At 47.4% G+C, this 23069-nt stretch overlaps 1 protein-coding gene, 1 long non-coding RNA gene and 1 other non-coding gene across 12 annotated transcripts in view; 1 reads left to right on the top strand and 2 right to left on the bottom strand.

Moving 5' to 3' along the window:
• The window catches only part of Ppp4r1 (protein phosphatase 4, regulatory subunit 1), a 60541-nt gene extending 45230 nt beyond the window's left edge, over positions 1-15311 (bottom strand). Inside the window, exons 1-2 of one of the 9 annotated variants that reach the window (XR_010054561.1) lie at positions 13361-13706; positions 13142-13186 (exon numbers count right to left, since the gene is read on the bottom strand). Coding sequence is in view for 5 of the 9 variants with exons in the window: in XM_063266612.1 (XP_063122682.1) it covers positions 13142-13186; positions 13361-13367 (52 nt within the window). In the remaining 4 variants the exon portion in view is untranslated. 9 annotated transcript variants of the gene reach the window in all.
• On the top strand, positions 7598-7678 carry Trnal-aag17 (transfer RNA leucine (anticodon AAG) 17). Its single transcript has one exon. It is a non-coding gene; the product is annotated as a tRNA-Leu (tRNA).
• A 5813-nt stretch (positions 15312-21124) lies between the features above and the next one.
• Positions 21125-23069, bottom strand: LOC102552808 (uncharacterized). 2 transcript variants are annotated; one of them, XR_005489379.2, is made up of 2 exons: positions 22929-23069; positions 21125-22496 (listed from the first exon to the last, which is right to left on the bottom strand). It is a non-coding gene; the product is annotated as an uncharacterized LOC102552808 (long non-coding RNA). The 2 variants fall into 2 exon arrangements; XR_010055072.1 differs by having other exon boundaries at positions 21125-22493; positions 22929-23067.

Below are 23069 nucleotides of genomic sequence, written 5' to 3'. Positions count from 1 at the left end.
GGTACACACTAAGAATGAATGTGTGCACATGGGTACTCACACATTCTTTTAGATGGCCTGGTAAGGAAGTGAAGCCCTTTCTTGGAGCCTGAGTAACAGGAGAATCCCTTCTAAGTAAAAAGTCCAAAAGCTGGTGCTCACTCTTAAACCCAGACCTTGTGGAGCAGAAGCAGGTGGATCTCTGAGTCGGGAGGCCAGCCTGGTCTAGTGAGTTCCAGCATGCTATGTAGAGACCCAGACCATCAACACCAAGCGAGTCCAAAACTCTATTTCAGTACAAAGCCTGAGCTGTCAGACCTGCAGGCACTGTTGGTACAGAAGTGAGAGTTGCATAAAGAAACTACCTCAGAAATCCACTCATGGCAATTTTACAGAGTTTCTTTTTACTTCCTAATCACTTTCCATTGGGACAGAATTTTGTCCCAATATGCTTTTATGCTTGAGATTTTGTTTCTTGGTGACAAAGAGAAGCCTTTATGTGACGTTCCAGGCGAGGGAGAAGACTCAGAGTGGATCTCAAGCTGAGATCCCCTAGCATGCACATGAAAGCCAGGGCAGGCACTGTCACTTGTCACCAGGGTGCTGCGGGAGGCAGCTGCTAGGGAGGCTCAGCCAGTCAGTCAACAGTGAGATCCAGGTTCAGCAGGAAATCTCACCTCAGAAGATCGCCACACACAGGCAACCATGCATAAACATGCATAAAATACCAACACACACAAGACACACACAATTTGTATTTTCTTTAATCATACAACTTAAAATGTTTTAGTTTTCAATGTTGCTCTTAATAATGTTAACCATTACAAACAGTAAATATTTTATTGAGAAGGCAACAGAAATCTTTTTTTAAAGTTTATTTATTATATATAGCTACACTGTAGCTGTCTTCAGACACACCAAAAGAGGGCATCAGATCTCAGGTCCCATTACAGATGGTTGTGAGCCACCATGTGGTTGCTGGGAACTCAGGAACTGTGGAAGAACAGTCAGTGCTCTTAACTACTGAGTCATCTCTCCAGCCCAATGGAAAGCTAAAAACAAAAAAACAAAAAACAAAAACAAAAAAAATCCCAAGGGGCTGGAGAGATGGTTAGAGAGAGCACTGACTGCTCTTCCAGAGGTCCTGAGTTCAATTCCCAGTAACCACATCGTGGCTCACAACCATCTGTAATGGGATCTGATGCCCTCTTCTGGTGTGTCTGAAGACAGCTACAGTGTACTCAGATACATGAAATAAATAAATCTTTAAAAAACGAACAACATTAAAGGCAACGGTTTTTGTCAACACAATCTAGAGTGACTGAGAAGAGGGAACGCTAAGCGAAAAGGCAGTTTCCCTGACAGGGCTGAGGTTGATTCGGTGTGGAACACTTTATGAGTCGTTGTTTACGATTAAAGACCAAAACAGCAGTATTAAGAATATAGAACCTGAGCTGGAGAAACGGGTAAGCAGTGAGGAACACGCTTTCTCTTCTAGAGACCCAAACTCAGTTCCCAGCACCAGCATCAAGTGAGGGACAGACATCTTTAACTACAGTCAGGAGATGTAGTGTTACTCAGGGGTCTGTAGACACAGAACTTACAACAGAACTTATAGGATGTCTCTACATAGCAAGGGAAATTATTAGAATGACTTACAGTCTGCAGTGGTCAGCTGAGAATGGGAAGCAAAAATCTAGCAGTTGCTCAGTCCCGAGAGGCTGGGTGTTTCAGTGGTCTTCTGGAGAAGTCGGTTCCAACAGACGTGCCGGCGAGGAAGAGCAAGCAGGGGAAGAACAAACTCTTCCCTTTCCCATGGTCCTCAGTGGGCCTCCAGCAGAAGGTGTGGCCCACCACGCCTCCACCTGACCTTTGCTTATCTTTACTTGGAATTTGCTCTGTCTCAGGCTGGCCTTGAACTCAGAGATCTGCTGGCCTGTCTCCAGGGATTTAAGGCGTGTACTACCTTGCCTGGAACTAAGCTTTTCATGGCCACTAACGCCTCAAGATCAAGTGCCCTCCATTTCTGGAGTGTAGCTCATTCTGTAGTCACGCTGACAACCAGGAATAGCCGTCACAGGCCACGATGCCTTCTCTGGTCTAGATGAAGGAGGGTTGTGGAATGTTGTCCTCCAGACATGGCACAGCCATTTCACCGAAACTCAGAGCCGTTACTATATCAAGACAGTGGGCCCGTCGGCATTCTGTTATGGAGGGAAGGAGCTTACAAGGCCATGCCCTTCCATAAGGATTTTAGAGGTAGTTAACAGCTGCTAGTGGGTGAAAGTCTATCTCAAGAGAGCCTCAGCCCACCTGAGAAACTACTGGCAGTAATGGTCACTGGGGATGGGATGCATGGGGGAGGAGCAGGCTTCTTTGATAGAACTGTAAGAGCTCCAGAGTCCTGTAAATAACCCCTTACCCTTGCTCACATAAGCGACTCTACAGTCAATGTGTTATTGCCCCCAAAAGGCACACAAAAGTAGGAGAGGACTGGTTACAAAGAGAAAGGTGATTGGGAGAGGGAGGACAGGGAGCTAACATCATCAAAATACATCATCCACGTGCATGCTGGCTTGGCTTGGTAGTCAACTTGACTGCATCTGGAACTAACTAAACTCCACCCAGCTGGGCGTGCACATGTGAAGGACTTTTCTTAATTAAATCATTGTGAGTGGGAAGACCCACTTTTATTCCAGATCTTCTGAGGTGGAACAATCCACCTGTAATCTGGGCCGCATCCTCTACTGGCAGCCTAGATAAAAAGTGAGGAAGAAGGAAGCTTGCTCTCACTCTGGCTGGCAAGTCTGATCCTTTATTGGCATTGGAACCTATTTTTTGGAATTTCCGTGGATATACTGAAGACCAGCTGAGGCATCCAGTCTCATGGAACAACTTTTAAATTGGTAGACAGCCATTGTTGGACCAGCTAGATCACATCCTGTAAAAGTCACTCCAATAAATCTCTCTCTCTCTCTCTCTCTCTCTCTCTCTCTCTCTCTCTCTCTCTGTGTGTGTGTGTGTGTGTGTGTGTGTGTGTGTGTGTTCTATTCTTCTAGAGAACTCTAAGACGTATGAAATTATAAAAATAAATGGGGCTTTAATACATTTTAACACACCATAAGTGGAACAGGGGCCAAGCTCGTGCCAGACAGTTACTATGACTAAGATACCTGAGTGGACTCAGGACAGTCTACTCTATACTGCCAAGGTAAAGTCAGCCCTGGGACAGGAGAGTGACACAGCAGTCATCACCCCTACTCTCATTACAAGAGCAAATCTGCATCTTTACAGTGTAAATTCTGGCAGGCATTACGTTACCACCAGAAGAAACAGAGAAGCTGCCTTTAGGGTCACAGAGCCGAGAAACAAGATTACCACATCACTGATTTGCCAAAAAGCAAAAAGTAAACAACCAGCGTTCCCTTTCACAGGCCGGTGTCTCTGGGCACAGCGACTGCATGCCTGTACTTGGGTTCTCTAGAGCCAGAGGCTGGAAGACTGCAAGCTGGGGGTCGACCTGGGCTACTGAGGTTCTGGCCAGCCTACACTATCTAGGAATCTCTGTCTAAAGTAAGCCCGCCAACTACACTGAGGAGTAAGCATATGTAGCACTACAGGAGGTCAATCCCGAGAGAACAGAGACAGGGCAAGTGCAATGTGGAATTCCAATCAGCAAGGGCAGTCCCACGAAGACGGCTAGTCCTGGACACCTGAAGCCATTTCAATACGCACTATACATGTACAACAAAACTCCCCTGATGCTAAATTTTTCAGAGTGAAGTGACTATGTCTAGTAAAGAATGCCTTTGCTCTTAGGACACAAGGGCTAACAATTTATCCTCAAAAGGCTCACTGTAGATATTAAGATTAAAATGTACACTGTATTTTGTCTATATCTGCATAATTATGTAGATGGCAGAGCCAACTAGAAGATGTTAACAATGGAGTTTCAGTTCAGAGCGTCACTACATTTCTGCTACTTTTGTGTGAGAGTGAAGACTTAGTAAGTTTAACTTTAAACTACCTGATTTAGCTGCTCAGAAGAGTAAAGGTCCATCTGGGTAGATTTACCAAAGGAGTCAAAGGCCTACTATGTGCCGGGAACTCATACATTAAAAATATTTTATTTTATTAAAAATAAAAATGTGGGGGTTGGGGATTTAGCTCAGTGGTAGAGCGCTTGGCTACCAAGCGCAAGGCCCTGGGTTCGGTCCCCAGCTCTGAAAAAAATAAAAAATAAAAAATAAATAAAAATAAAAATGTGGCAGACCTTGGATTTTTAAGCCAGCAAGCCAAAACAGTTCTACCTTCAACTTTTACGAACAAAATGTTATTGGAAAACATATGTTAATACATATTTACTATTTCATGGCCGATCTGGGTAAGAACAAAAGCAGCCACAGGCTAATGAACTTATGCTTCTAGCATCTGATCCACTATGGAGACTTCCAATGACCAGTGATGTAGCAAATCATTATTAAGTCACTTCTCGGGGGGAGAACACGAATTTTATCTATATTTATCTGTATTTATCTGTATTTGATATACTCTGGCTGTTGACGAACTCACCATGTAGACCAGGCTGGCCTCAAACTCAGGAGAGATCCAGTGGCCTGTGTATGCACCATCATGCCTGCAGTACATTCATGTGTGTGTGCATGTATGTGTGTGTGTGGGTGCATGTGTGTACATACATACATGTGTGCGTGCGTGCGTTGGGGATGGGACCAGAACACTTGGAAATGCTAGTAGGCACTGCCCAGCCCCGTACTGCAGAAGGCAGATCTGAGAAGCACAGGCTGGACCCTGACACACCCTCAGCAACCAACACAGTCAACTTGGATGTGTGCTCTGAAACAGCGTGCAAGGCGCTACTAGAACACACGAGTCACTGAAGCGCCAGTCACTGAGTGCTTGAGTAACTCACACTGCCCTAGAGAATGACTTTGTAACTGACACGCTGTCCTGCAGAATGGCGTTATAATTGATGCAATGTCCTGTAGCACAGCTCACAGGTGAGCTGAGGCAAGACTTCTGTAAGTCTGGGTTTTTTAAAGCTTTTTCTAATTTATTCATTCATTTTGTATGTTTATGCACACGGGAGTCTGGTGGTCGGGGTAACTTGCTTGACTCTCCAGTTCCCAAGTGGGTCCTGGAGGCAAACTCCGGTCGTCCGCAGGCTTAGTGGCCTTCACCACTGATGCTCTCCTCAGACAAAGCCTGTGTCTAGCGTGTGCTGCTGTGTACCCTGGAGTGGCCTCAGACTCACTGTCCTCTAGCCCTAGTCTAAGGCACAGTAGACCGTCCGTGTCCACAGACCTGGCATCTTGACTATGACTCAATGTGGAGAGGAGCTTGCTTCTCTAGACACACACAAACACGCTTTGGTAATTATTCCCTAACTAACATAACGACTGTCTGTATATTAATGTAAGAAACAGAGATCATTCAGTAAGTTATAAGCAAAGGTGCCATCTGGTAAAGGGACTCCCTCACATGCCAAGCAAGCAGTATTTGGAATCAATTCCCTAGGGACACTGGTGCTGTAACTGAACAGTGAGTCACCAAGAACACACTTTCTAACTGCAGCCTGACAGAGATGCAGCGCTACCAAATGGGCCTCACAGGGAATGGGGACCACCGCTTTCTCCCACTGAGAAGACACCCTCCCCCACAGTCTCAGTAACCTAATTACTTTGGTTACTAATCACTTTTCCATGGGTAGTTTAAATAAAAAATGTGAACAAACCCAGGTCCAAATTACCATCAATTCCCAGAAAGTCATGTGTTAAATGAGTTATTTCTACCATACGAACTTGACCTATTTGAATGTAAAAATGATCTACACTGAAGTCTGGCTATGGTTATGAAGGAAGAACCCAGCATTAACATTGGTAATGACTAACACAGGTACTGCCTGCCTCCTCTCCCCTCCCTCAGAAGAGCACACAGTAGAGGGTGAGTGAGATTTACAGCTGGGCAAAAAGATTAAGAGTTCATCTGCTTTTGTGTAAGTTTACATTTTTACCCTAAAATGGTGGGTTTAAAAAAAAAATCAACAAATAGTGAAAATCTTATGTGACAAAAAAACTAACAGTTATCTCTAGATTTCAAAAAGTCTAACACACTTCAGAAACTTTCATCTAATATAGGGCATCGGGGAGAGAGAATGATAAACACAAAAATTCAAAATGATTCCTCTTCAATATGCTGTGAGGACAATGACAAGACATCAGACCAGATGCTGGGACACAGCTGCAACCCATGGCTAAAAAAACCTATCTCCTCACTATACATCCACCTACTCCACACTATACATCCACCTATCTCCTCACTATACATCCACCTATCTCCTCACTATACATCCACCTATCTCCTCACTATACATCCACCTATCTCCTCACTATACATCCACCTATCTCCTCACTATACATCCACCTATCTCCTCACTATACATCCACCTATCTCCTCACTATACATCCACCTATCTCCTCACTATACATCCACCTATCTCCTCGCTATACATCCACCTATCTCCTCACTATACATCCACCTATCTCCTCACTATACATCCACCTATCTCCTCACTATACATCCACCTATCTCCTCACTATACATCCACCTATCTCCTCACTATACATCCACCTACTCCACACTATACATCCACCTATCTCCTCACTATACATCCACCTATCTCCTCACTATACATCCACCTATCTCCTCACTATACATCCACCTATCTCCTCACTATACATCCACCTATCTCCTCACTATACATCCACCTATCTCCTCACTATACATCCACCTATCTCCTCACTATACATCCACCTATCTCCTCACTATACATCCACCTATCTCCTCGATATACATCCACCTATCTCCTCACTATACATCCACCTATCTCCTCACTATACATCCACCTATCTCCTCACTATACATCCACCTATCTCCTCACTATACATCCACCTATCTCCTCACTATACATCCACCTATCTCCTCGATATACATCCACCTATCTCCTCACTATACATCCACCTATCTCCTCACTATACATCCACCTACTCCACACTATACATCCACCTATCTCCACACGCTATACATCCACCTATCTCCTCGCTATACATCCACCTATCTCCTCACTATACATCCACCTATCTCCTCACTATACATCCACCTATCTCCTCGCTATACATCCACCTACTCCACACTATACATCCACCTATCTCCTCGCTATACATCCACCTATCTCCTCACTATACATCCACCTATCTCCTCGCTATACATCCACCTATCTCCTCGCTATACATCCACCTATCTCCTCGCTATACATCCACCTATCTCCTCGCTATACATCCACCTACTCCACACTATACATCCACCTATCTCCTCACTATACATCCACCTATCTCCTCACTATACATCCACCTATCTCCACACGCTATACATCCACCTATTTCTATACATTACACATCTACAACATATAATGAAGGAGTCCTCAGAGCTCAACAAGAAAACGCAGCAAAAAGGTGGGCCAAGTCAGCTTACAAACTGTTAAGAACCAGCCGGAGACCGTCAAGAGTGAGAGGTGGAGCCTAACAGCTTAAGAAGCCCTCCTTCCGGGGTTGGGGATTTAGCTCAGTGGTAGAGCGCTTGCCTAAGAAGCGCAAGGCCCTGGGTTCGGTCCCCAGCTCCGGAAAAAAAAGAACCAAAAAAAAAAAAAAAAAAAGAAGCCCTCCTTCCTCTTCCTACCCAAGGACACTTAAAGAGCCTGTATGGTAAAAGCTAAGTGCCCAGAGGCTCCAGATGGACTAGATGCGTTTGGAGGACCCACTCACAGCCCGTCCACCCTTAGTCTCAAACTCCTCCAATCTTTACATCCCCAAGGCCAAACTCCCAAAGGAGGATCACCTACTCTTGTACCTTAGATGTTAAAATAGATTTATTCTCAGACACAAGGTAAAAGCAAAACAAACCCTAACTCAATTTTAGGGACTTCTAACTCTATTAGGTAGCTTTTGGCAAAAAAAAAAAAAAAAAAAAAAAAAAGGCTTCCTAAGGAGAAAAATAATTTTACTTCAAAATGTGAGAGAGAATATTAAGACACAACAGCTCAATAAACAAATATAAATTCTTTGTTTTGAAAAGACAAAGTGAGCCTGTGTGGATTTATGTGCACCACAGGTGTAGTACAGAGCTCTTGGAGTCCTGATGCTGGATTCCCTGGAACTGGAATTGCCTACAAGTGGCTGGGAGACACAACGTAGGTGCTAAAAACAGAACCCAGGCCTCTGCAATAGCAGTAAGCACTCCTGACTCTCGACCACCACTCCAGCTCCTACTAAAATGAGCCAAAGCGTTTTCAAGTCCAGCTCATACAAGTACACCTTTCGAGGTCTTCTCGAACTCCCTGAAAGCTTCTACATGGAGCCCACGTCTTAACTATTTGCCACACCTCCCCTTTGGCAAACCTTGTGAAGGTTGGTTTTAAAAAGCAAACAGAGGTGCTCCAGGGAGATAAGGCCTCTGGCCTCTGTGGGCACTTGCACTCATAGGCATAGGCACACGCGCGCGTGCGCGCGCACACACACACACACACACACACACACACACACAGAACTTAACAATAACAATAAAAAGAAATATATATTTAAAAAAAAAACACCAGCCAGAGGAAATGGAGTCTGAAAGGAAGCTGTCCCACTCAGCTCCTTCTAGACTAGCGTTCCTATCTGTCCTCTGCTTTCACAGTCCCCCAAGCCCCGCAAAAGTCACCCAGCTTTAGAGCTCAGCATCACACTTTGTCACTGTCAGAGCAAGAGTGAGCAAACACTGAGCCAGACCCCCAGCTCAGCAGCAGCCCATGCAAACTAACCCCAGGCATCACCTAGATTAACTTTCCAAAGCGTTCAGGCGTGATGGCCAGCAAACTGTCTACACAGCCATGCTGTAAACTGGGCGATTCAAAAGACAAAAACTAAACCACAGTGTTCATTTGTGTCTAGGTGTTTTGCTGGATGTATGTTTTTGCACATCGTGCCAGGTGGCCATGAAGGTCTGAAGGTGGCTTTAGATTCCCTGGAACTGGACTTACAGCCAATCGAGAGTTACCAAGTGGGTGCTGAGAATTGAACCTGGGTTCTCTGGAAGAACAGGATGCCCTTAACTTCTGAGCCACCTCTCCAGCCTGAAAAACTATATTTCAAAAAGAGAGGCCTGGGGCTGGGGATTTAGCTCAGTGGTAGAGCGCTTACCTAGGAAGCGCAAGGCCCTGGGTTCGGTCCCCAGCTCCGAAAAAAAGAACCAAAAAAAAAAAAAAAAAAAAAAAGAGAGGCCTACTTCAGGGTCCATCTCACTTAGGGAGTTCTGTGGCTAGACTGGGTCATCAGAACGTGTCTCTGAAAACCACTGAGTGGAACCAGGTCTGCAGCGTGTTACTTTATTGAGTTTTACTTAAGCTCCCACAGAGAAGTTCTACGCAATTAACGGTTTTTACTCTATCTGTATGTCCCAGCCCGTCCATTCCAGAAACTTAGCAACAGTCAATTGTAGCTTTGCGAAACTGACAATAAAATGCCAAAGCATTTCTCTAAAAATTTGTATTAACTCAAGATAATCAAAATTAAAAAGGTTTTTACTCTGAAATCTGCTGAGACATCTATTCAAATGGAGTCAATCGTTTGCCTTCACTTTGAAATTTAAAATGTTTTACATATACTGTACTGAAAATTTTCAAATATAAAATATTTTATTCCTTTCCTAAAGTTAATTTTAATACTTTTTAATAATAACTATATTTACCTTAGTGGCCTTCTCATAAATGACACAATATATCTTTCAGTTATTAAGAATGAAGGAAGGGGTTGGGGATTTAGCTCAGTGGTAGAGCGCTTGCCTAGGAAGCGCAAGGCCCTGGGTTCGGTCCCCAGCTCCGAAAAAAAAGAACAAAAAAAAAAAAAAAAGAATGAAGGAGTTTTTTTCTCCAATGGCATCAGCCAAATCCATCTTTGGTCAGCTCTTTCTCCCATTCTATAAATTCTGAACAGACACTGGGACTTGAAACCAATTCTAAGACCGTGTAATTCTTGACCCTTGGTCAAGATCTGGTTCTCACTGTGTCCTCTCTGTCTCCCTGGGCGCAGAGGGATTACCCAACCTTCCATCACAGCCTAGGCCATTTATCTAGAAAAGACAACCGAGATCCTAGGGCCTGACCACAAAATCATTGTCTCACTATCAGGAGGGCACCCAGTGGGTGCAGGGAGGGCTCTTGGTAAACTCTGGCTGCCCTCCATAAAAGAGAGTCACCCTCACAAGTGGTAAGTTCACTTGTCAGGCAGCCAGACGGAATTCTGTGCTCCACAGTCCCCAGACCCTCTACTACCCCTTATCTCTAGGATGTTTCTTAAGCTGCGGGTCACAATCCCTTTGGGACTGAACGATCCTTCCTAGGGGTCACCTAAGACCACCAGGAAACAAAGACAAACATATTGTAACTCATAACAGTGGCAAAGTTGCAGCTCTGAGGTAGTGACAGAAATTATGCTGTGGCTGGGGACTATATTAAGGGTGGGGACATTAGGGAGGTTGTGACAGTCAAGCTCCGCAGATGTGGACAGCCTCTGCACCTCCTTACCAACCCTCGTGCCCTCCACATGTGCACTAGCTACAGTCTCTCCTTGGTCTTTTTCCTTTCACGAGAGATCAAAGTAGTCAACAAGACGCTGTATTTTGAACAGGTAAAGGTATTAACCTGTTAAACGTTAGCAACTGAGAAAAACCAGCAATTATTCTAAGAATCTCTTCAACCAAATTATAAATAGCTAATAAATTATTTGTGCCTTCAAATATGTTTTAAGCTATGAACGGAGAATTAAATCTTAATGGTAATTTGCAAGCATTCAGCAACCTTTCTAAGTACAGACTCCATAATGTTAACGCTCCTACATCCACCTCTGCTTCTTGAAGCCACCTTTTTGCTCACAGTAATAGTATTGCTCCAAGCGTCACACATTCCGATTCATGTTAAGGTATAAAGTAGTGTTTTTTTAAACCTGCCTCAGTGACAAGACAGAGGCATGACAGACTAAGTGAGCTAACCTAGTCCATCCAAAGTGCCTGCCTGTTACCAAGACTGCAACAAGAAAGGCCCAGACACCTTCCTGCCAGCACTGAAGAGCTGCTGATTAACCACTAGAGGGCGCAAGCTGTGGCAGTTCCTACATCAGCCTTTCAGAGCCAGCCTACCCCAGCTTACACTCCTTCCAGACTGCTCCACAAAAGCCAAGAGAGACGGCACCGCACCTTCTTCCGGGATGCACAGCCCCTGCCTGACTCAAAGGGACAAATACTCAGATGTGTCCACCTCAGCCAGCCACAAAGATTGACACTTTATAAGAACAGGAGGCTCCATCCTCAAAATCACAATCAGGGTACCGTCTCCAATCCTAACCTTGGGGAGAGATCTAAAATCAATGGGTGCTTTGATTACACACTATGAAGCTAGTTAAGTGGCCTAAAGGGAGAAGAAATGCAGAAGCTGCCTTTTACTGTGTGCAATGCTCCCTTAAGACAACTATTTAAGAGCACCCGTGCCCCCCAACAATTCAGCAACAGGTAGGTCCGATATGACTACCTCCTTTAAAAATACTTTAAAGACGCCTTCTGTGCTGGTTAACTGTCATATCCAGTCACCTGAGCATGGAAACCTCTTTACCTACCATTAAGCAAGCCTGGACGGCATTTTCTTAGGAACCCAAGTGGGAGGGCCCAGGCTCTTGTTGGTAGTGCCCCATCTCTGGATCCTGGGTGCTTTAAGAAAGCTGGCTGAACCGGCTAGGAGGAACAGACCAGGAAGCAGCATCCTCCATGGCCTCTGCATCAGCTCCTGCTTCCAGGTTCTTGCCCTGTAGGAGCCCAGACTACCTTGATGATGATGGTGGTGGTGATGAACTGTATGTAGTAAAGAAGACTAGGGGAGACCAACCTCTCCTCCTCCAGTTGCCCTTGGCCATGTTGTTTCATCATACCAACAGAAGCGCTGACTAAGATACTTTCTCAAGGCAACACCTCCCTCTGCTCGGAACAGGACTTTAAATAGAGTAAAGAAAACTTATGTCAGATCATGCTACAGACTATCCGGACAGTATTTGGAAGAGCAATTTCAAGGATGGCATCTCTGGATTACCTGGACAGGTATTAAGACACACTCCCCAGTCTGGGCGGGCTCTCCTCTAACCAGACAGCTCTGGTATTACGGTAACCAGCTCAACTCTACGTATTTCCTGGTCTCCTTAAGTCTCCCATGATCTACACTTAATACTTTCTGTGCACACTTTATTCCTAAAATGAATTTCAGAATCTACTGTATCTGGAAACATTAACACGAATAGAAATCATTTCTACTTAAGTGTAATTTACTTCTTCCCATATAAACTTAGCTAACTCATCATAGACTTTTCTGTCTCGAACCCGTATTTTCTGAAGCTTAGAAAGACACAAAACGCGCTCAAAATGAAAGATATCTAAATAATTCATTTCCTTCACCACATGGAAACGACGCCCACAAGTTGAGTAGGGTTTTTTTTTATGTACAAAAAGAATCAACTCTTTAAAAACTTCACTATTATCAACGGAAACCTGCAATTTTAGCATTCAAGTACGCGAATGAGCATTGAACACTCTCAATTTTAAAAAGCTGCTCTCAACCTAGTCACTGCATCCTGCCAAGGCCACACCTTCTAACCTCCCCGAAAATCGGAAATCAAACGTGTGAGTGGTGGTGGTGGGGACCCACAACGGCTCAGAGCTCAAGTAAAACACGGGTCTGTAATCCGCACACACTCCGGCGAGGGAACCCCAGAGGGCGGGCTGAGCACCGCACCGCCGCCGCGCAGCCCCCAAAGCGTTGCGGAAACACCTCCCGGCACCCGCCGCCTCCTTCCTCCGGGCGAGGGTGCGGAAGACACTCAGGAAAAACACACCCATGTCCCCTCTCCGGCCTCCGCCCCACGGGCTTCTGCTTCCCCAACAGCCGCCCCGCGGCCCGAGCCTGCGGGCGGCGGCCGAGGTCGGGCCACGCGGGCGCCCCCTGCGCGGCGGGGTCCGGAGTCCGCCCGCTCGCCCGCCGCCCTCCGGGGCTGCCGGGCCGCCCGCCACTCACGTCCGTCCGCGTCCTCCGGCAGGTCCTCCTGGAGCAGCGAGAGGTCTGCGCCGGGGGAGAGAAGAAAGGCCGGGTCAGCGTCCCGGGCCGGCGCCGTGCCCCAGCCGCCCGCCGCCCGCCCGGCGGCGCCTCCCCGCGCCGGCCTCTCCCGGGCGCTGCCGAGCGCGGGGAGCCGCCGCCGCCGCCGCCGCCGCCGCCCGGGGAACTGGGGCCACGTACCCGCCATCTTGTGCTCGCCCCCGCCTCCTCGTCTCCCGGGATCCCGCTCCGCGAGCCGCGCGAGCCGGGAGCCGGTGGGCGCGCGCGGGCCGGCGGGGGCGCGCGCGGGGCGGGCCGAGGCCCGGGCCTGCGGCGGCGGCTCCCGTACGCCCGCCCCGCGCGCCGCCCGCCGCCCGCCGCCCGCCTCCCGCCTCCCGCGCCCGGCCGGCCCGGCCCCGAGGCGCGCTCCCACCCGCGGCTAGAGGCGCCCTGGCTCAGAGCGTGCGGAGCGCGGCGCGAGCTGCCCGGCCGGGACCTGCGGCGTGTGCCCGAGCCCGGCGGGCGGGGTCCCCGCGGCCCGCAGCTCTGTTGGGTCACCGGCCTCGCCCACCGCCGGCCGCCGCCCGCTCCGCCGCGCGCCGCTCGTCGCCCGCGCCCCTCCCAGACCTGCTCGTGCGTCGCCGGCTGTCCGCGGCCGAGCCTCCCGCCTCCGTGCGGAGGAAGCGCCGCCTCCGCCCGCGCGCCCAGGCCTCGCGAGTGACTGAACAAAGCCCAGGCCCCGGCCGGACGACAGTTGAGTGACAAAAGTTCCGCCGGCCCGATCGGCCGGCCTTCCCGTGCGGCACGTTAAAGCCGCGGCACGGGCTTTGGAGCCCGCGCGCCCCCCGGCGCCCGCCCAAGCTGACCCTGAGCGGCCCCGGGTGCGCGGGCCGGGCCGAGTCCAGTCACTCGGCGGTTCTTAGCCTTGTGACCGCAGGGAGGATCGCCGAGGATACCTGCCCCCTCCGCCTCTCGGGGGAATGGCAGACTGTCAGGAATCCAGCACCGTGCTTGCTACCTCGGGGTCCGGTTGCGGGGCGCCTGGAATCGGCTGCGCTTTTCTCAAGTGAACTATGCCACACATCTTACTGTTCCCTTTGTTTGAAGAGAGCTAAGTAGTTCTCGTGGGTTCCCAAGTCAAAGTAGGGCAGAAGTCCAGATTTTCTGACTCCAGGTCATTGTCCCATTTCTACGAGCCTCAAGTCTATATCCTACACCAGCTAGGTCTCCAGAATGGCTGGCTGTCCCCTAAAGCGAGTCTCGTACATGATGCCAGTTTTCGAATTTGATACGAAAAAAGGAGAATTACAAAGGTTCAGCTTGTTCCTTTCTGCACTATAGTCCCAACTCAGGACAGGATTTTGGCATTTTAAAACATGGGGGGATCAGACCAAGTTGTAGGTGGTCTTTGGCTACTTTGTGTGTTCTTTCTTCCACCCTCTCCACCTCTCTTCTTTCACCCTGTCACCTCCCTAATACTAAATAGAGAAAAAGGCAGGCATAGGGGTGGAAGGGGCCATTGATATGTTGGACTACTTCCTGCTGATTAGGGGCGTCAAGCTTCTTGGAGCAAGTTCTGTCGTCAGGTATATCTCATTTCTTCCTGTTTCTTTGCTCACAACTAACCAACAACCCTGCCTCTCCGTCCCTAGTATTTATATACCCTCTGAAAAGTCTCCAGCATTCCAAATGGCAGAAACTATCTGCAGCTGGCAAAAATCACGCCCTTGCTAGAGCACAAGGCAAACCACAGTCAGCTTCCACGATCAATCTGAAGCAGCCCCATATCCTACACCTGAGATTAAAACAAAAACATTCCCATTTAAAAAAAAATCCAAAGAAACCAAATTCTCACCACACTAAGTAAGCAGATCCTGCGGAATGCATATGTATGTTTAGGGAAATGAGTTATGCACAGTTACAACATCTCTCCCTGACGGATATCACTTAACAGATAAAACACAGATTGTATAATATGAACTGAAATTCTAAGAGATTAAAAAAATCAAATATATCCTGTAGCTCCAAAACCTAATTTCTCAAATACAGAATAATTTAAAACAAAGGGGTTGGGGATTTAGCTCAGCGGTAAAGTGCTTGCCTAGCAAGCACAAGGCCCTGGGTTTGGTCCCCAGCTCCTAAAAAAAAGAAAAAAGAAAACAAAAGCAAAACTTCCACATGCATTTCTTTACTCAAAAAAAAATTTTTTTTAAGGCAGGGCCTCTTGCTGGTCTGAAAGACACTACATCCAGCTTGCTAGAAAGCCCCAGAAGCCACGTGGTGGTTGTGCACATCTTTAATCCCAGTGCTCAATGCAGAGACAGGCAGGTGGATCTCCCTGAGTTCGAGGCCAGCGTGGTCTGCAGAGCGAATTCTAGGACAGCCAAGACTACACCAAGAAAATCTGTCTTGAAAAACAAAAACAAACAAACAAACAATCAAAAACAACCAAAAAGAAAGCCCCAGGGATTTGCTTCTCTAGCACTGGGATTGCAAACTAGTTTGGGGGATTAAATTTATGATCTCATGGGGATGGAGAAATGGCTCAGTGGTTCAAAGCATTGACTGCTCTTCCAGAGGTCTTGAATTCAAATCCCAGCAACCACATGGTGGCTCACAACCATCTGTAATGGAATCTGGCGCCCTCTTCTGGTGTGTCTGAAGACAGCAACAGTGTGTTCATAAAAGAATAAATAAATTTTTTAAAAAATGGTTTAAAATTTATGACCTCATAAGGCAAGGCAAACATCACCAATGGGCTGTCTCCTCAGACCCTGATTTTTTTCCCTGGGGTCTTTTGAGACAGGGGCTCAATACATTGCTCTGGCTGGCCTAGAACACAGAGTTGGCCTTCATCTGTCTCAAAGTACTTGGGATTAAAGAAGTACACCACCATGCCCCACCCTAGTTATACTATCGAATATTCATTGAACAAATGGTACGATGTTTTCAAAAATGTGTATTATACACTTCGCTCATGTCTACTTGTTAACATTTTTTAAATCAGAAAGTGAGAAGGACATGATTAAAATGGTTTTTAAAACAATCTCTTAGAATTTCTTTCTGTTCACTTCTGTGTTTGGAACCAGGCTGCCAGACTGTCTACTGTCAAAGTCACTCCCAAGTAATGAGTTGCCATTCCTTACTCACGGCATCCTCTACGTGTTTTTAAGTGTGGAAGGCAAATGCATGAAGCTATTCTCATCTCCCAGTCAGTGGGGCATTCCCCAACTGGAAATCTTAGCCCTTTCTTGGGTTTTCATAGCTTAGTTTTGTTTTCCAAAGAAACACGATCTCTTTTTTTTTAACATTAATTTATTTTATGTATGAGTACACTGTCGCTGTCTTCAGACACCAGAAGAGGGCATCGGATCCCATTACAGATGGTTGTGAGCCACCATGTGGTTGCTGTGAATTGAACTCAGGACCTCTGGAAGAGCAGTCAGTGCTCTTAAGCACTGAGCCATCCCTCCAGCCTCACGGTCTCTATTTACCTCAACTGAAGGTATGTTTTCTCACACCAAGAAGATGGGGAATATTGCTAAAAGTCCTTTCCAGGGAGAGGCTTAAGCAATGTCTGCCCTCTCTCTCCAGGTCAAAGGTCAAATGGAGGCAGCCAAAGGTCACAGTGAGGAATCAATGAGTTTACCTGGCTCCCTTATAGAGCAGAAGTGAGGGGTTACTTAGTAGGTGCTCCTCCCTGAAAGCCTTTACCTACAGGGATGAGAGCTTCCCCAATGGTGCATAGATGGTCCCTCCTGCCCGTAGGCTTCCCTAGTCTGAAGCTTCTAGTTCCTTCCTCAGACCTGTACACTTAAGGCCAGTTGAGTACACCCTCCGTAATGAGAGAGGGCAAACAGCAAGCCCAGCTCGGAGGATGTTTGGCAAGGGGCACAGGCGAACGCTACATGACAGCAGTGCTCTCTGGTGGATTTAAATGTTCACAACAGACGTGTGAGACACCACAGCACAATGGGAGTAACCGCAGGATTCTTCACTGGAACCTCTTTGCCCACGCTCACTTGTGGAAAACGTAAAAATAGCTCACAAGAGAGAAAGCTCTAGAGTGTTCCCAAATGGATAAGAGAGAAGACAAAAGCCGGAGAACCAAGTTCTGCCCAGGATTGGCCCTGCTAACTTTCAGGATATTCTTTCTATTACAGGAGCAGGATGCCCTAAATGTGGGCAGCGCCATTTCTCCGTCCAGAGCTAAGCACTGGCAGTTCCCTCTTTTCTCCGCTTCCTGGCATGCCTACATGTGAGCCAGAGCCACTGCCACAGCGTCACCACGTATTTTATTTTTATGTGCATGTATTTGTGCACAAACGGATGAGCTATATATACTATTTTTACATTTAGTGTGTGTGTGTGTGTGCATGCCTCTGTGTGTGTGTGTGTGTGTGTGTGTGCCTGTGTGGTGTGTAGGTGTATGTGTGCATGCCAGTGTGTGTGCGTGCCTGTGTGTGTGTGTGTCCGTGTGTGTGTGTGTGTGTGTGTGCGTGCGATCGTGCACAGGCACACACACACACACACACACACACACACACACACATATAGAAGTCAGAGGACAACTTGCAGGAATCATTTCTTTCCTTCCACCATGTGAGTTCCAGGAATTGAATTCAGGTTATCCACCTGGCAGCAAGTGCCATCACCTGCTTTGCCACCTCGACAGTCCCAGTGAACAGGCTTTACTTGCTCACTCCTGTCTGTTACGGTCTGAACGGGAATTTCTTGATTTAAAAAAAAAAAAGGGGGGGTTGGGGATTTAGCTCAGTGGTAGAGCACTTGCCTAGGAAGCGCAAGGCCCTGGGTTCGGTCCCCAGCTCCGAAAAAAAAAGAACCAAAAAAAAAAAAAAAAAAAAAAAAAGGATCAGCATTATGAGTGTTGCTGCCTCTCAGTGACTTTGAAAGAATGAAAAGAAACTTCTCCCTTCAGCAGTAAAGACCTGTTCAGTTACTCTTTCCCGTTGAAGCACATTCCCATACAGAATCTTCTCAGACGAAATCTCTTCCATGGCTTAGAAGACTCAACAGCCCTATCATACAACCAGCTTGAGATTCTGAGACCATACGATATGATGCCTAAACCATCCAGAGCTCTGGGCCCCCAGTGCTGTTTGAACATCATAATAAAGTGGACGAAGGTCCTGAGTGAAAAGCAGCCCCTGGGGCTAGAGAGATGGCTCAATGGTTAAGAGCACTGACTGCTCTTCCAGAGGTCCTGAGTTCAATTCCCAGCAACCACACAGTGGCTCACAACCATCTGTAATGAGATCTGTCACCATCTTCTGGTGTGTGTCTGAGTGTACTCAGTGTACTCATATATAAAATAAATCTTAAAAGGAAGGAAGGAAGGAAAGAAGGAAGGAAGGAAGGAAGGAAGGAAGGAAGGCAGGCAGGCAGGCAAGCAATCCCGGGCAAGCTATAGGCAGGAGTCACTTCAAAACAGGCCAGATCATTTTAAAGCCTCTGAAACAGAGCTCCCTCAAGTCAGTCACATGCATGTCTGTTCAGACGTAGGTTCACTGAAAACAGACTTAGTACTTCTTCATCCTGAGTTATGAGCTGAGGCTTTGTGGTGGAGATGATATCTGAGTAGCTCTGGGCTCTACCGGCTGGACTGAGACTTCTATTGTGAGGAGGGCATTGCTGGGTCTGTCCCGGAGTTGAAATTTCCCCCCACATACACGGTAATGTTTTCAGTCAGCCCAATGTGAACTAGAAGTCATCAAGAGGCAAGCAGTGCCAACCAAGCCAAGGGTTCCCAGAACCCATGCTATCATAGCATGTTCACAGTTGGCTTGGTGTTCCCACACTGCTGTAATGTGGCTGTTGTATACAGTACCGGATTTTTATCCCCCACAGCTTGCCTTGCCTCAACACTGAGGTCTGTGCTTGGTGAGATCTGCCCATGTACCCTTAGACTCATCTGTGCTTGGTGTACCAAAAGATGACAGGTAGCACACGGCTCACGGTTGTTGCACACACACCCCCGGGGGGGGGGTGTCATAGAGTGTCCATCCAGCGCGCTGCTCACGTGGAGATTGAGGAAGATGCTGCAATCTTGAAGCCACTAAAACCTGGGCCTGGTTAACTGTGACCAAGTCCTATGAAAACGGTTACTATAGGAAGAACCCTTGCCAGGGAAGGTCCTGAGACCTTGAAACAGCACAAAAGTGGAATCCATTTTTAGCACACTGATTTTTCATTTTACAAAGTACTGATGAGAAAAGCTTGTATGCTGTGCTCCACTGTTGGGCGCATGGTCAGTTATACATCTGTGGTTGGTTAAATAGGCTTGGCCTCCATTTGAATGCTTGGCCCACCAAGCAGCATTATTAGGAGGTGTGGCCTTGCTGAGTAGGTGTGGCCTTGTTGGAGTAGGCGTGGCCTCGTTGGCGTTGGTGTGGGCCTTGTGTGAGTGGCCTTGGAGCAGGTGTGGTCTTGCTAGAGTGGGTGTGGCCTTGTTGGAGGAATTGTGTCAGTGTGGGGATGACTAAGACTTTTTTTTTTTTTTTTTTTTGGTTCTTTTTTTCGGAGCTGGGGACCAAACCCAGGGCCTTGTGCTTCCTAGGCAAGCGCTCTACCACTGAGCTAAATCCCCAACCCAGACTAAGACTTTTGAAGTCTCCTGTGTTTAAACTACACCTGCTGTGGAACACAGTCTCTCCTTGCTACCTGCTGATCAATTCATAGAACTTTCAGAAGCTCAAGCACCACGTTTGCCTGCAGGCTGCCATTCTCCCCACCATGATGATTAAGGAGTAAGCAGCTGAAATTGTAAGCCAGCCCCAATTCAGTGTTGTCCTGTATGAGAGAGTTGGTGCGGTCTTGGTATCTCCTCATAGCAATGAAGCCCCGTGGCAGGAGTTTTAGATACTCCCCTTTATGTGTGGCGGGTCGCGCGCTTCAAGTACAGGAACTTCTCGGATTCTCGAGTGGAAGACGCCCGCCCGCGCGCGCGCGCGCGCGCGCGCACACACACACACACACACACACCAGTTAATTTACAATACCTTGGCTGCCTCAAAGGCTGGGTACTCCTAACCCTTTCCTACTACTCCAGGCCCAATCAGGGAAGTGACCAGTTGCCACTTAACCTGAATTCTTACATGGCTCCTTGGCTCTAAATCTCCTCATCTTTATTGATCAATCAAAAACCAGTTGGGGACAAGGACCTTTAGCGTTTGAACACGCAGATTCCCAATTGAATCAAAGCATCAGAACCAATCTCCAACAAAACCCTAACTAAAATACCACTGCTTTTTTTTAAATCTCTGCTTAAATTATATTTGAACTTTTTCAGGTTTGTAAGCCTCAGATTGAGTACACGATCTGTATATGATTTGACTGTGCCTCCCAAAGCTGTGTTAGGAGCTTTTGTGTTTAGTGTGGTAACATTTGAAGATGGTGGAACTTTTTTTTTTTTTTTTTGGTTCTTTTTTTTTCGGAGCTGGGGACCGAACCCCGGGCCTTGCGCTTCCTAGGTAAGGGCTCTACCACTGAGCTAAATCCCCAGCCCCGAAGATGGTGGGACTTTAAGGGGTAGGCGGAGTGGGAAGTTTTTAGATCACTGGAAGACCTCCTTACAAAGGGGGTGAAGGCATCTCGCCTGGGACCTCTGAGAGCAGTCCCTGCGTCGTCAATCTTGCTTCAGTGAGCTATTACATGGATGAGACTGGCCACGGAGTGCCTCTTGGCTTTTGAGCTGAGTGATGTTCTTCCCACAAGCACTCTTGCCCTAGCCGTCCAGCTGGCAGAGACAGTCAGTCAGGTCGGAGCCTAAACCGTCCACTTTGAGCTTTCAGTTTTGTTTTCCAAGACAGGTTTTCTCTGTGTAGCCCTGGCTGTCCTGGAACTCACTCTACAGACCAGGCTGGCCTCAAACTCAGAGAGAGATCCATCTGCCCCTGCCTCCCGAGAGCTGGGATTTTAAGGATTAAAGACACGGTACCACCACTGCCCGGTTCGATTTTAAAGCTTTTCAAACTGCAAGCTAAAGTTTTTCTTTTTATAAGGTCTGAGTACCTCAGTGACAAAACATGGACTGGTCATAAAGTAAACAGAGCACAACAGAGAACATTTAAAAACCTGGAAGCCACTTAGCATCTGCCATTCCCAAAATGTCCTAAAATTATTTCCCTCAGTCATCTGTTCTCTTCCGGCTACAGCTTTATGCATGTCCTTGGCTCCATCTCAGGGCTCTGGTTTTTATGAGGTCAAGTGTCCAGGGGGAGATCCTGGTGAGGAAGAGAATAAACCCATGAACATGTCTGGCTGACAGACCAGCGTTGCCACATAAGGCAGAAAGCAAGACTTTATCACAAGGAAGCCAGGTGTGGTGGCACATGAGGTCATTCCAGTACCTAAGAAGCTGAGGCAAGACTATCGAGAGCTCAAGACCTGCCTCAGTTACACAGTTAGATTGAGGCCACCCTGGGCTACTCAAGATTCTGTCTCCAAAACAAACAGCTGCAGCAGCAGCAGCAGCAGCAGCAACAACAAAATTCCAAACAATACTCCCCACACCCAAGAAGCTTGACTACAGTGAGTTAGGAACACGGTAGTTTTCAGTGGATCCAGGAGTTGAGAAGACAAACAGGTTGGAGTAACCCACGATGCGGCCCCCAGCTTGGGCAGGGGACCTTTTAGGGAAGTCTAAAAAAACCACACACGCATCTCAGACTCCGACTAGTGGAGAAGAGACCAGACGAGAGGAGTGCTGGAAAGATGAGAACAGGAGACCATTTTGTCTGTGAGTGTCCTTCTGGGCATAGTCCACACTCTTCAGCACGCACTGCAGTTCTATGAGTTACCCTCAGTCCACAGGAAGTAATAAACGGAAAACACACGTCGGCGTTACAAGGGGCACACTTCAATACTTGTTACCGAACTCGTAGGCACCAGTGAAGGCAGAAAGAAGCCTTGGCCAAGGTGTCAGCTAAGCAAACCCCGAGCATAGAGGATGTACTGTGCTGGGACTGGACAGCATAGGGTAGCCTGTCTTTCTTCAATCTGCCCACACAGAACTGTGTGTCCTTGGATGCTGAATCAAGGAGAGATACTGACACAAAAGAGATCTTGAATAAGACCTGTGTTCACATGGCTACTTTTTGATCAATTCAGCCTGGACACGTAGGCGTCTACAAACCTGTACCTTGATACAAAGTCCCTGCTCCTCTAGGTTATTTAATTGATTGCAAGTCTGTCCTGGGCCTGTTTTGACTCCAGGGTTGTAGAGTTCTTTTTGTGGACCTTGCTTTGGAATATCCACGCGAGAGGCTACTTCAGGTCCCAGTAGCTTCTATCTGGCTTGCCAGATAACCTCGGTCTGCTGAGAAAATGACAAGAGTCAGACAAGTTATGAGAGAGGCCAGAGACGCAGAATGCCTTGTTAAAATTCACTTTGGGGGCCTGGAGACATGGCTCTTCAGTTAAGAGCCCTGGCTGATTTTCCAGAGATGCTGAGTTTAGATCGAGGGTCCCATATCTCCCCCCACACAACCCCCCCCACGTGGCAGCTCACAACTGTAGCTCATCAATGCCCTCTTCTGGTGTGCAGATACCCATGCAGACAAAACATCCATACATTTCAAACCCATAGACAAATACATCTTAAAACTGGCATTCATTTTGTTCATTTGAGACAAGGTATCAGGCAAATCCATACTGGCCTGGAACTTCCTAGGTAACTCAGGGTAATCTTGAATTTCTGGTGGTCCTCCTGCTTAGAATTACTGGCATATGCCTCTCAAGGGTTACTGACCTAAAACAGGGAACTTCAAAGACAAGGAGGAACTCCAGACCCAGGGTACTGATAAGAACACCTGTCCAACATGAAAGTCAGGTAATGAGAACTTCTGCTGACACTGGGCCTTGAAACTACAAAGTCCACATCAACAGCTAA

This window comes from Rattus norvegicus, chromosome 9, assembly GCF_036323735.1.
Source record: "Rattus norvegicus strain BN/NHsdMcwi chromosome 9, GRCr8, whole genome shotgun sequence".
NCBI classification, from domain to species: Eukaryota; Metazoa; Chordata; class Mammalia; order Rodentia; family Muridae; genus Rattus; species Rattus norvegicus.
This window is presented reverse-complemented; position numbering and strand designations above follow the sequence as displayed.